Source organism: Pleurodeles waltl, chromosome 1_1 (assembly GCF_031143425.1).
Source record: "Pleurodeles waltl isolate 20211129_DDA chromosome 1_1, aPleWal1.hap1.20221129, whole genome shotgun sequence".
In the NCBI taxonomy this organism is placed as follows: domain Eukaryota; kingdom Metazoa; phylum Chordata; class Amphibia; order Caudata; family Salamandridae; genus Pleurodeles; species Pleurodeles waltl.
In genome coordinates this window covers 128,526,644-128,540,664 of record NC_090436.1, presented here as the reverse complement: position 1 = coordinate 128,540,664, position 14,021 = coordinate 128,526,644, and the positions used below count along the sequence as shown (strand labels likewise).

Genomic DNA, 14,021 nt, shown 5'->3' with positions numbered 1-14,021 from the left:
CCTCACGGCCGTGCTCCTGGGGGCCTGCACCATGCCCTGTTGAGGGGTTCTGAAAATTGCCAAGTAGCCCACCGCCATCACCCTGGTCTGGCGGACCCCATATTACTGACCCATCATCCCACTTCTGATACTTCAGTGGTGCAGGCTTTCACAGCAAGGGTCAACCCAGGGACTTTCCCTACTGCATGTCTCCCTCCCCGTGCAGAGAGGCTGGACACGTTCAGGAAGAAGATCCTTTCCTCCAGCTTGGTACTGCAGAAGGTTAATACCACATGCCTTCTGGGCCACTATTCCCACGGCCTGTTGGATTCAGTGGCACAAAGGCTAGTCTTGGTTCCTGATGAAGCCCAGGTGATTCGATATCCAATGGGCCGGACACAGCAAAATTTACTATAAGGTGTGGATTGACTCCATTGGTAGGGCAGTGGGCTCTACAGTGTCTTATAGACAACACACCTGAATGCGGTGGACATGTTTTTGTGGAATGTCCAATCAAGCCATATGGAAATATTTTTCAATTGCTCGCACCTGTTTGGTGAGAAGGCGGACGCCGCACTGGATTACTTAAAAAACAGGAGGGTCGTGGCTCGCTCCTTGGGATTGGCCGCTGCCCTCACCAATAGCGTTGCTCCTTTTGTCCCTCCGGTGGCTACAGGAGGGGCTTTCAGCCTTGCCAGTACCTTTCATATCTGTAAAGCCAGCAGGATCCCAGCCTTTTCATGGTTGAGGTATAGGCTACCACTGGCACAGTGGACAACAAAGGCACCTTTCTCCCCAGTCCTCCACCCTTCAGGCTGCTGCCTCTGCCAAACCTCTTTAGCGTGACCTCTTCTGCTTTGAGCCATCTGGTAGAAGGCAGGTTATGGCACTTTCTAGCTGCTTGTCAAATGTTCAACTTAGACAAGTTGGGGTTACAAATTGTGCAGTGTCTGTTCCTCAAGACCCCACCACCAATGTCACTGCCGGTACATCAGCTTCTGAAGGATCATCTGCCCTGGTTACACCAGCAGGTACAGGCTCTTTTGGGCAAAGGAGCCATCAAGAGGGTTCCTACATCCAAAGAAGGTTGTGGCTTCCATTACTTTCTGGCAGTGAAAAAGGGCAGAGGCCTCCATTCTGTTGTAGATCTTCACCTTCTCAATGCCTTTTTGAGAAAGGACAGGCTCAAGAGGGTCACCCTTGCCCAAGTCCTGTCTGCACCAGATCCTGGTGACTGGATGGTAGCATTGGAGCTGCAGGACGCTTGATACTTATTTTCATATTCCCGTTTCGCTAGCCTACAGTCGTTAGCTACAGTTCATGGCATGCTCCGAGAACTTCCAGTTTGCTGTGCTCCCTTTTGGTCTTGCCCCTTCCATGTTCACAAAAGCGATGGAGATGGTTGCTTCTCACCTTTGGATGTTGGGGATTTTAGTCTTCACCTACCTTGATGATTATTTGTTGTAGGCGGGTCCACCCCAGGCAGGCAACACCAACCTCCAGACTATGGCAAACCTTTTTCATTCTTTGGGATTCACTATCAACGTGCCAAAGTCACACGTAACTCCCTCCCAAGCACTCTCAACAGAGCCATTCTGGACACAGTGCAGTTTCGCACCTTCCCTGACATGGAGAGTTCAGGACATTGAGGCTATAATCCCGATGTTTCAGCCTCAAGCCTGGATTTCAGTGAGACTGAGTCTGATGGCTCCAGCATCCTTCTGGTGAAACATATCACTTGGCATCTGTGGGTTCTGCAGTTGGATTTTAAATCATAGTGGATGCAACATCATGGGAATAACTCCAACTGGGTTGAGGTTTCAGAAGAGACTGCAAGAGATCTGCAGTGGTGGCTATTGAACGTGATCTGATCAGTGGCAGGCCCATCTCCCTTCCCCTCCCAGAGTTGAAAATGGTAACTGATGCATCACTCCTGGGGTGGAGTGGCCACCTGGGAGAGGTGAAGATCAGAAGACTGGTCTCTGGCAGAAACCTTCTTCCACATCGACTTGTTGGATTTGCAGGCCTTCTGCGTAACGTTGGAAGCCTTCCTGCCATCCATCAGAGGGAGGCTTGTCCCAGTGTTGACGGACAACACCTCCTTCAACAAGCCAGACAGGGTGGATTGTGAACTCTATGCCAGGAGGCTATGCACCTCTGAACATAGCAGTATGTCAGGATCTTCTTGGCTGTACACAACCTGGAGGATCCCTTAATGCCAGGACACAGGAGCTCAGGCACCGATACCTTGCAAACCACAAGTGGCATCTACAACCAGAGGTGGTGCAAGGTCTCTTACAAGAATGGTGAGAGCCTTGTCTCAGTGTATATGCCACCACTGAGAATGTGCATTGTCAGCACTTCCGCACATTGGAGTTTCCAAAGCAGCTCTCGAGAGGACATGCATTCAACAAGGAGTGGACTCGTGTATGCCTTTACGCCGTTACCAGTCCTACCACATCTTCAAAAAGATCAGGACTGACTGGGCCAAAGTCATCCTAGTGGCACCGGACTGGGCACAGAGACATTAGTATTGAGAACTCCTGGGCCTGAACTTCCATCCCTCAATCATGCTGCCACTTCGGCAGGATCTCCTATCATAACAGCAGGGTCGGGTCCTGCATGCCAAATTGCACACACTCCATCTGCATGAGATTGAGTGCTGACAGCTGAGCATTTTTGATCTTCCTTTTGCGGGTGATAATGTAATTCTGGCACCCAAACTTACGTCATGAAAGTCTGTGTATGCCTGCCGTTAGGAAATATGTTTGTGGCTTGGTGGTCAGACAAGTACATTGACACACTTCATGCCCATCTGTCTTAGGTACTGCTGTTTGTGTTGTCCTTGGCCTGGCAGGGCCTGGTGCAGGGCACAGTTAAAGTTTATTTCACAGGTATCACACCTTTCTTAAGATTGCTAGATCAGCTTTTCCTGTTAAGTCACCTATTGTGAGTGACTCGGATTCTGAAAGGTTTGCAGCACATATTTGCGCCTTCCTCTTTCATTGTGCCCCTATGGAACTTGAATCTGGTCCTCACCTTTCTGATTGGTTCCCCTTTTGAGCCCAAGCATATCTGTACTCTCAGGTTTTTGACTCTAAAGATGGTCTTCTTTGTGGTCATAACATTAACCTGAAGGGTGGGTGAGCTCCAGGCTCTTTCAGTCCATTTGCCATATACTGCTGTATACTACCTACTTCAAGGACAAACACAGGCCTTTTCCTATTCAATGCAGTGTTCACCCTTTCAACGTTTTTTGCTCCACCTCACCACTCTAATGAGGATGAGAGGCTCCATCGTTTGGCTCTCACAAGGCCCTTAGTTTTTATATAGATCGTACCAAGGATCAGTGACTGGACAATCAGCTTTTGCATTCGCGTGAGCAAAGGGAGCTAAAGCTGTGCAGAACAGGACCATTTCTCAATGGATTACACTTGGCATAAAATTCTGCTACTCATTGGCAAAGAAGCATTCTCCAGAAGGCCTGAGGACTCATTCCACCAGAGCTAAGGCTGCGACTACTGCTTTAGCATGTGGAGTGCCTGTCCTCGACATCTGTCAGGCAGCCCAGTGGGCGTTGCTCCACATTTTCATGAAGCACTACTGTCTGGCAAGTCAGGTCCGTTGAGGGCGAAATTTTGCCTGCTTGGCCCTGCAGGACTTTCTAGTTTAACTCAGTTAGCAGTTCTTTCTTCGTGGAGGCTTTTCCAATGGTATCTATTCTAAGGTAAAGAATATGCGGTTAGAAGTCTCTTCCAGAAAAACTTACTTTGGTAACTCCTTTTCTGGGAGAGACACTATCTAACTGTAGATTCCTTACTGGCCCTCCCTTCCTCCCAGCTCTGTGAACTACACATCCACATTTGAAAGGTCCTCTTAGTTCCAGCACACTGGTCACAATCACTCTGTCCTGTCTCCGCCTCTGGGGGCGCAGATTATGTTACGAAAGAAACTGATGTCAGCATTCCAGAGTGGCGTATAGGCACTGCACCTGACATAGACGCAGAGCCATTGGAGCCATCACCTGGGGCACAGAGATGCAGCTCAAGATTTTTCAGTTGCAGTCTGATGCCTAGGGAATATTCGTTTGGTACGGAATCTGCATTTAGATAGAGTCTTTACCAATTCAGAGTTCTACCTTTCTGTTTAAAATCCATACCAAGGGTTTTTTTTTTTATTCCTTGTGGGTTGGCCACATATTTACACTGACTGAGAATTCATGTGTATCCATAACTGGTAAAATCCAGTAGAAGATGCCACAGCCATCAAGTCATGAAACTCCTCTCCATGATCTTGCACTGCATTAGCGCCCAACACCAGCCTGCACATGTGCTTAATGACCTAATCATCACTGAGTCATGAGGATTTAGTGCTAACAACCCTCCCAGCATATGGCACAAGCTATCTTGTTGTAGCATCCACGATTTCGCAGTGCAAAGTCCATTGTGTACCCCCCAAGCCACCAGGATCCATTCAGGATGGTTAGTACAGTAGTCATGCATAAGACAGACAGACAACAGGACACAATGCTTGCAAATACCACCGCACCCACAAATCAACCTCTTAGAGCTCATAGGCGTGCAATTAGCGCAAAAATATTTGAAACAAAACGTGGGCTGCAAAGTGTCCCTGGTTTGCACATACAATAGGACCATCATGTTTTATTTTCAATGATAGGGGACAAAAGAAGGCACAGCAAACTGTGATTGGGTGCACAGCCACATACACACATCACCTGACGAAACTCCTGTCAAGCATATACAGTGATTTCAAAGATCTGCTAAGGAGATGCAGTCAGAAAACTCACAGGTGGAACTCAAACCCACAACACTGTCCACTATCTTCAAAGAGCGGGAACAATACATATAAACCTATTAGTGACTTCCCCAAGTACAATATGACTACTTTTCACATCCAGGTATGTACACCTAAGTTGATAGGGAATATCTGTTTTATAGATTGGCTAAGGACATTTGCTTATTCCTTTTCCCCTCAACAAATACCTTAGTATGTGATTTGCAAGATGAGACAACCTCGTATTTAATAGCACCCACATGGGTTTGCCAGCCATTTTACTCCCAACCTTTTAAGATGCCATTACATCATTTTGGCAAGCTGTTCACCCAATGCAAATTCTCATATAAGCACTAAGACACACTGCTGCATCCAGACCCAGGTTCAATTAACCTAACATTCCTGGAATTTGGGTACTCCAGCTGCCTGCAGAACATATGGTGTTACTTATAGAAGCTTGCCACACATGTTCATATGTTTGCTATGCTGCCAGGTGGGCATAGTTTGTCTCTACTGTATACTCCCCTGAGATCAACCCAACCCGTTTTCACATATCATGCTGCTATAAATGTCAGATGTTGCTTGCATGTGAATTTGTGTCAATTTACCAGCATTAGTCATTTTCTTGCAAAATAAACAAAATAGTTCCCTCTGAAGGTGCATGTCATAAGTGTCCCTGTAACGTCCTCCACTGACATTTGGCTAGGTATGTGAAATAGAAATATTACATACATCAATGTTTCCATGGAGGCCCTTAAAGGAATAATACCACCCAGAACTATTTCTGTCCCAGCGTGGGACTTAAACATTCTTCTTATACAGTTACCGGAAGCAGCTTTTGAACCCTTAAACAAGGCCACCATTGAGCACCATTTCTGGAAAGTTTCTGGTGGACATTACCTGTTTTAACAGAGAATTTAAGGTTTTGTGCACCAGAGAGCTTTATTTTTAAGTACGTAAAGATAAGGTTGTTTTACATACACACTCTCTTTGTCCAAAGTAGTTTCACCTTGTCAGATTTACCAAACCAATCAGTTACCAACCTTCCCTATTAAAAAACTTATCACAAGATTAATTAGACACTCTGGATGTTAAACATGTGCTCATGTTTCAACATACTGGGCAGCTAAGAAGGACTGAACAGGTATTAACAACTTTGCCACACTACATCAGGGTAATCCAGTCTCCCAAGCAGGAACATTCAGGTGTGCTATGCCCTGTTAAAGCATTCTCTTGCCTTCATGCCATAGACTCACACCACACTCAAGGTATGTGCCACTGTGATGTTCCTTGGTAACATCTCATCAGCCAGGTTGGCAGAGATATTCTATGAAGTTCCCACCACATCCTTACTAAATATTACTATGTGAGCATGCTCACTAAGAAGTAAGCACAGGTGGGTCAGATAGTTTTTCAATATTGTTTCTTACCTCATAAGTAATTTGTTAGGTAAAATGTTGGAACACAATCTTCACTACACTTAGAATTGCAGAGACAGCAGGCACCTACAACATCACATAATCACCTGCGCCTCCCTTTTGTTAGCCAAAAGCAGTTGAGGACAAGTACTCCAAGTGGAAAGGGGATGATAAACAATAAACTAAAATAAGTGAATGTTCACCTAAAATAGAACACATACGGAAATCACTTTCCTCTTTCTTGTGATAGCTCCTTCTCTAAGCACTTATTCTAGTTATCTGGCACAAGTGGTATACCTGTGCGCCTTCCTATTAACAGCGATATGTTCTGTCTCAAACCTCTCCTTTGCTGTTACAGGAAGTAATGTTTCCATTCACAGCTTGAAATGTTTCAAAATCGCATCTACCCAGTACCATCGCAACTGCCCAATGAAGAGTGCATAATAGTTCAGGAAAAATAAAAAATAAAAATATGACACAAAAAAAATAATCTAAAACTATAGTCACTAAACAGTGATAAAATCACCATAATGGATTAGGAAGAAATAGGCTAGGATTTTAATAGAAGTTACATAGGAACTCACACATCGGCTGCAACTGGTAATACTTTTAAATCCTGTTTAACACTACATTCCTGTACTTTTGGCTTCACGATAGTTTGACGTATATGTGAAATTTAGAGGCTTAAACATCTGGAATAGTGATGCAGTATATTACAGCACCCCTATTCTTTCTACAGTTTCCAGCGTGAACCACAAGTCTTGAGGACAAAAGGGAAGAAAGTTTTTATGAACTATTTCAGATATGTTCTGTACTGTCATCTCCAAACTTTTTTGCCTTCACCTTCCTGTTTTCTGAACTGTTTTAGTTGGCTTTTAGGACATTCATACTTTACCATTGCTAACCAGCGCAAAAGTGCTTGTGCACTTTCCTTTATACATGGGAAAATTGGCTTAATCCCGATTGGCACATTTAATTTACTTATAAGTCCCTAGTACAGTGGTTCTACGTGTGCCCACGGCCTGTAAATTAAATGCTACTGACCTGAAGCAGTCGTTGTGCAACCTACCAAAGTAGCACTTTAAAACATGTCCCGGGCCTGCCATTGTAGCCTGTAGTGCAGTTTAAAACTTCCACTTAGTTCTGGCAAAGTAAACCTTTTTCCAGGCCAACCCTTTATTTTTAATACATATATACCACCCCTAATGTGGACCCTAAACTGTCAACAGGGTAGGGAGAATTGTATTTAAAAAATGTGCATGTGTTTTTAAATGTTATATGCCCTGCTAGTGAATAACTCCTAAATGTGTTCTTCCATAGGAGATGTTGCCTTATTACATTTTTTAAGTGTTAACTTTCGATTGGGAACAGGTAGAAATTTCATGTTTGCTTTCAAATGAATTGTCATTTAAAATCTTCTTGAATTGTAAAGTGGTATTTTTAGTCACAATTCTGAAAATACCACTTTAAGAAAGTTGGCATTTTCGTGCCCTAACCATTTGCCTACTGCCAATGCCCTGGGTCACATGACCCTGCTGTTAGGCTGTCTGTATTTCCTCCCCGAAAGTGAGATAATAGCCCTCAGGTGTAGCAGGATAGGCCACCCTGATAGGATCATTGGAGGGCAGAGCTGTTTCCTGTCACACTTGAACTTCAATTTGGGCTGCCTCCAGCAGATACAAAGAAACCTAACACTAGTTCTGACCCTAGGCTTCTTAGAGCCTTGACAGTGGAAAGAAGGAATTTCCCGTAATCAGATGTAGAGGTATGCCAAGGTGGTGCCTCCCACTTCAAATTCCACCACCATTTATATATACTCGACCCTAAGAGTCACTCTTCAGTACACTCCTGGCCCTGTGACTTCAGGAGAAAGACTGTCTTGATCCCCAGAGGACTACCCTGCTGCTTGAGGCCTACCCTTCTCTCTGTGACGGAAGACTGGACTGCTCCTTTTCTCCAATACTGTCCTCAGTGACCCCAAGGGTTGCTTGGCTGACCTGTACTGAGCTACAGGGACAAAACAGTCCCCAGAGTCCTCCCTGTAACTGCCCAGCAGACCTGCTGCAAGTGGACCAGCCTTAGCCCTGCTGGCCTCTGTGATAGCAAGTCCCTGATGCCCGAGAGATGCCTCCTAGGTCCTGGACCCCTAGCTGGCATCAGAGTGCACTGCTCTTAAAGAAAGGTAGAATTCCTGAAAAACAGGCCAGTTCGTGCCAAGATTCTGCCTCTTGCAGTGATCACCAGTGCGAAGCTCTGGTGAATCCGACCCTTAGCTCTACACAGACCGTCTACGACAACCTCAATGCGAGATCTGCAGTTCGCGCTGCAGCAATGACAGTCCATGGTGACTGCCATTGTGAAGCTACAGCAGCGACTGTCCTCAATGCTGACTGGCTCTTCACACTGCAATGACGACAGCCCGAGCCGCACAGCATTCTGTTTGCGCTGCTGCGATGACCACCCACGCTAATTTCTCTGCTCCTTGTGGCCTTCTCCACCGCAAATGGACTCCTAGCTCTGCAGTTTGAGAAGGTAACTTTTTCAGCTGGTCTAACCCGGTCCCTACATCCAGTTCGCACTCCATCATGGCCGTCCTAAACGTGTGATGTTTCCCCTGTCTAGCAGGACCAAATGACCTTGAGTGGTGCTTTGTACTTTTAGGTGCTCTACTACCTAGAACTATGACATTTAATATATCTGGTTCTACTGATTTGATTTGTGTCTTTTTAGTCTCATTTCATTTATTAAATTTTACTCTGTTTTTCTAAATTGGTGTGCTGTGTTTTCACTTTGTTACTTTTGTGTGCTGCCTAAATACTTGTGAAAAGAACAGATGATGGTTAAAATGCTGAACAATGTCAAACATTCACCCGAGTCAAAGATCAGGGTCTAAACTGGGGTGCCATGGTGGACAGAAAAACTATGGATTTCATCCTGGATCTCTGACGGGGAGAACGTTTGACATTGTTCAGCATTTGGTCCATAATCAGTTTTATTTTTGCATTTGTCTCCCTAACTTGCCAGGTATGTCCAGACGTGGGCCCCGAACTCACTGTGCCACTGGATTCAAGCTAGACTGGCTGATACCCCAAAACCGGTCTCAGGATGGTTGATTCCGGTCCAGGGAGGACCTGGCCTGACATTTCGGGCTGGACTGTTCCCATGGGCAGCAGGGGCAAGACTGATTTGCATATGGCTGGGTCCAAACTGGGGTGGCATGGTGTGCAAAAACACAATGGATTTAGGCCCAGCTCTCTGACGGGAGGGGTAAATGTTTGTCATTGTTCAGCATTCCGTTCATCATCTGTTTTTTTTTTTACATTTGTCGCCATGAGTTTCCCGCGTATGCCCAGATGTGGTGCCGGGCTCATTGCACCACTAGATTCAAGTTACCTCGAAACTGGTCCCAGGATGCTTGTTCCTGGTTCAGGGAACCAGTTGGACTGTTCCCCGGGGAGCAGGGTCAAGACTGATTTGCATATGGCTGGGTGCAAACTGGGCTGGCATAGTGGGCAAAAAGCTGTGGATTTAGGGCCAGATCCCCGACTGGGGTTGAATGTTTGACATTGTTCAGCATTCCGTCCATCATCTGTTCTTTTTGCATTTTTTGCCCTTTGTGTGCCGGGTATACCCAGATGTGGGTACTGGACTCACTGTGCCACTGGATTCAAGCTACCCTGGCTGATGAGGGGTGATACCACGGAACTGGTCCCAGGATGCTTGTTTGCAGTCCTGGAAGACCTGGCCTGGCAGTTCGGGCTGGACGGTTCCCATGGGGAGCAGGGTCAACACTGATTTGGAAATGGCTGGGTCCAAACTGGGGTGGCATGAGGGGCAAAAAACAATGGATTTAGACCCAGATCTGTGACTGGGGATGACTGACATTTTTCAGCATTCCGTCCATTATCAGTTCTTTTTGCATTTGCCGTCCTACGTGCTCTGGGTATGTCCAGGTGTGGGTCCCAGGCTGACTGTACCACAGAACCTCGGTGGTGAGGGGGTGATACCCCAAAACCTGTTCTAGGGTACTTGTTTCTGGTCCACCGAGGACATGGCCTGGCAGTTCGGACTGGAATGTTCCCATGGGGAGCAGGGTCAAGACTGATTTGCATATGGCTGGGTCCAAACTGGGGTGTTATGGTGGGCAAAAAATTATGGATTTAGGCTGACTGGGGGTGAATTTTTGATATTGTTCAGTATTCTATCCATCACCTGTTCTTTTTCATAACTACGTAACGTAGTGGCTCTAAGTTAAGCCTGATTGCTTTTGTGCCAAGCTACCAGTGGATTAAGCACAGGATAATTCAGATGCATTTGTGGTTCATCCTGACAAGGATTGTGATTGTTGCTTTAGAATGGTTTATACTCCTCAACCATTAATCCAGTTTCTTACAGTGTCCACTTGGCAAGCTTCAGTGTTATGAGAGGAGCTGCTGCAGCTTTCTTTCATTTGTTTTAGTGGGAGCCAGTTCATCTGTTTTTCTTCACAAACTCACTTAAAGCTTTACATTATTTATTCTCTTGGCAGTGTTGCTTTTGAAACTATTAAAGTCTTCATCATTTAGTAGCCTCTTCTAGTAAGTCATGTGCTAAGCCTGCTCTTCTGAAAGGTGAATCAAACATGTATCAAAGAGGCCTTCTCAGAGATTTCATGTCGAGAGTGCTACTAGAACGTAGCTACAACACATTCTCTAGAGAGTTCCACATCTCAGCCATTTGAGCAGATTCCCTCTGTGTCTCCTAGTAAGAAACTGTAGTGGAGCCCCAAGATCCATACTCCTAGTCCATGATTGCAAAACAGGTAGACTACTTAGAATAACTAGACTAAGTGCCCTTTGAGGTTGGCTGACATTGTAGCAGCACGTTAAGAGAAATGGCTCTGTAATTGATCTCAGCCAGTGGGGTTTCCATCTGGGTCTTCATTCGTTCATATAGAGATTGTCGGTTCATCGTTTGCTCCATTGACTACCTGCAAAGCAACATACAGCTTGCCCCAGTCATTGGTACGCTTGTTGTGAATCCATTTTACTTCCTAATGGGACTCAGGAGTTTAGCTTAGCCTTTGGCTTGCAGGCCCGTGCCCCGTCACATAGTGGCTTTTAACCTACTGAGCTTGCTCTGTTTTACCCTATTTATTTTGTTATTTCTTCTAAGATGGCTGCCATTGTATATATTTTATTTAAAAAATGTTTTGATTTGCATTATCAGTGCCACTCTGAGAAGGCGTCATTATCAGAGCCATGATCAGTGATGTATGTTGGTATTGTCATCAGGTCCCCTTCTCACTCACATGTGATAGGAACATAATTTGCACTTGTTGGGGATTGTTTATATGATTATCGCCCCAAGTCTGCCTCCTTATCAGTTGTTTAGGAACATACCTGTGTCAGGGATCCTACATGATCTGTTTAAATACATCTTACACGGACAATGTCAATAGAGGGGTTCCTTCCAGGTGCCATCTATGCTGCACATCACCTTGCTGCAGAACTCAGCCTTTGTGTCCCCACGGAGTTTGACCTAGAGACCTCATTCCAAGGTAACAAGGGTTGGGGGGCACTTCTCATGGACATGGTACTGGCAGATTAGGTCTATCAATCATACATAGCACTCACTAGGGTAGAGATCTTTTCTAAGAGTTTTATATCTCATGTTTGTTGTAAGATGGTGGGGGGGTTTATATTCACAACTCTCATCTTCACAATTCTGCTTTTATTCCTATTCATTGTCTTAATCATTGCAGCACATGCAATTTTTCCTAGATGGTAGTATTTTCAATCAATACATTAAAAATTCTCCTGCATCTCCTTCATTTCCTGTGTGTGACTGAGACTTATTGCAAAGGAGAGAAAATGGTAATTTCCTTTCCACCACGACTTCCCCGAGAGGTCTTTTCTAGAATCCATGCGTAAGGCTGCTAGAAATCACCTTTGCTGTCTGAGTTTTGTTGAGGTACTGCTTGTGAGCTGGGGGGGGTTGGACCGACAGTTGCGACTTGTAGGAGAGGCTTAGTCACCTACAAACTAAAGTGCTGTCTCCCCTAAACCAGCAGTCTCGCCTAGGAGTGAGAGTCCAACTACAACATCCTTCTCTACTTAATCTGAGAGACTACCTTTCGATCGTCTCTTGTGCGCTGGTTATCACATTGGCCAGAGCTTGAATAGAACATGCTTCTTATATCTTCTGCACCCATCTTTGGATGCACCACTGGGTTATCCCAAGCTGCTCCTGTTGATCAGCATCCAGCTAAGCAGTTCTCCTACATTTCCAGAAAATCCTGTAACTTGTACATTTATTTTGGTCACACAGGTATTTGGGATTTACATGTTTTATAGTGTTTTTAACTATGGTGAGATCATTTGGGAGGTTTTATTGGTGTTATAGCAAAGTTTTGAGATCCTTAATGAAGAAGGCAACTAAATTGCATGTGGCATTGAAAAGAGTGATCCATTCCTTCTTCTCTTGGCAGGCGCTGACAGCTTTGGAAGCCATGGCATCAAGCAAGCAGTATGCAGGCTATCAGGAACCGCTCGCACAGGCCTCCCAGTTCATCAAGTACCCTGGCCATTGTCTTGGGGATGGAAACAAGCTGCTTGCTCTTCTCATCAATGCCCTGTACCCGGAAGTGCATTATCTGAACATAATACGATAGCGACAACTGCAGCAAGCTTTACGGAGCCCTACATATTCTTTTATATGACCTGGAAGTTGCTTCCAGTGTTGTTGTTTTAATGAACTGAAGACCACTGCGAATGCTTTGTGGCAAAGACTGGAAAAGTCCAGTCTTGGTCGGTCTTTGAATAACTGCAGAACATTCTGCTCATGGGTAAGGTGTTTGGAACCCGTCAATACAGCACAACATACTGAATGCTTCCAAGACTACTGGTGCATTAGGCAACTTAGCTCAGCAAGTGATCTTCTAAGTGACTCCTTACATTGGAGTATGTGAGCACGACAATATAGGATTTTTCTCTCACTCACTGTATGCCTTTTGGTTAGCTGTTCTTTGGGAGGTGCGGGTTTCATGTAGAAGAGTGTTCCAGACTGGAGCCCATGCTTATTATCTCAGTATTGGAGGTGGTCCTTGATGGACGTTAACAATGGCATGTCACTTGGCACACACTTAAAGAGTACATACTTTGGCACAAAAAACAAACCTGCAGACTTCCGAACTTTCTATGAAGGCATGCTTGAACCAAAAAAGTGTACTGATTGCGCATTTGTACATGTCTTGTCATCCTTAATGCTAAAAACTTAAATAGGCTTTTGGCCCAAAGAGACTCTCAAGTTGAGCAATTGGAATTTGTAATATCTGGGCTTTTGGTGATGTTTTGTAACACGTTTTGATGATTCTTGGCTATTGTTTGTTTCTGTTAAAAATCCAAGTCTTTATTTATGCTTCTTTGTTTCTTCTCTCCCAAAGAATGTGTCTTGTTTAATTTATGTAATTTATTTTTCGCATTCCATCCTTGACTTCCCTGTGGATTGTGACTTTTTTAAGAGAAGCATCCTTGCCCAACCTGAAGCAAGTGCATATGACCACCTCTTTTTGTTTCCAAAGTTTTGGGGATTTTGATTAGCTTCAAAAGCTTTAATTCAGGGAATATTTCGCTTGTTCACCTCCGGATCATGTCCTTAACAGTCCCTGTGGCTGACGTGGGTTGAGTATGCAGTTCTAATGCTTTAGGAGATATACCTTGCTAATTCTTACCACAAGGAGCACTTAAGGTGCTTTTTGTCTTATTCCCAGGATTTTTCTGTGCTCCCTTAGATTTACAATGAATCACTCTCACGATGAAGGATTGAGAATTTGTTGCCATAGCAATTTAT

General features: G+C 44.9%; 1 protein-coding gene across 1 annotated transcript in view; it reads left to right on the top strand.

Moving 5' to 3' along the window:
* Positions 1 to 13,583, top strand: part of EPG5 (ectopic P-granules 5 autophagy tethering factor) — a 568,130-nt gene extending 554,547 nt beyond the window's left edge. The window contains exon 44 of the mRNA XM_069218853.1: positions 12,661 to 13,583. Within this exon, the coding sequence (XP_069074954.1) occupies positions 12,661 to 12,843 (183 nt within the window). The 3' untranslated portion in view covers positions 12,844 to 13,583. The remainder of the gene's footprint in view (positions 1 to 12,660) is intronic.
* Positions 13,584 to 14,021: the final 438 nt, after the last annotated feature.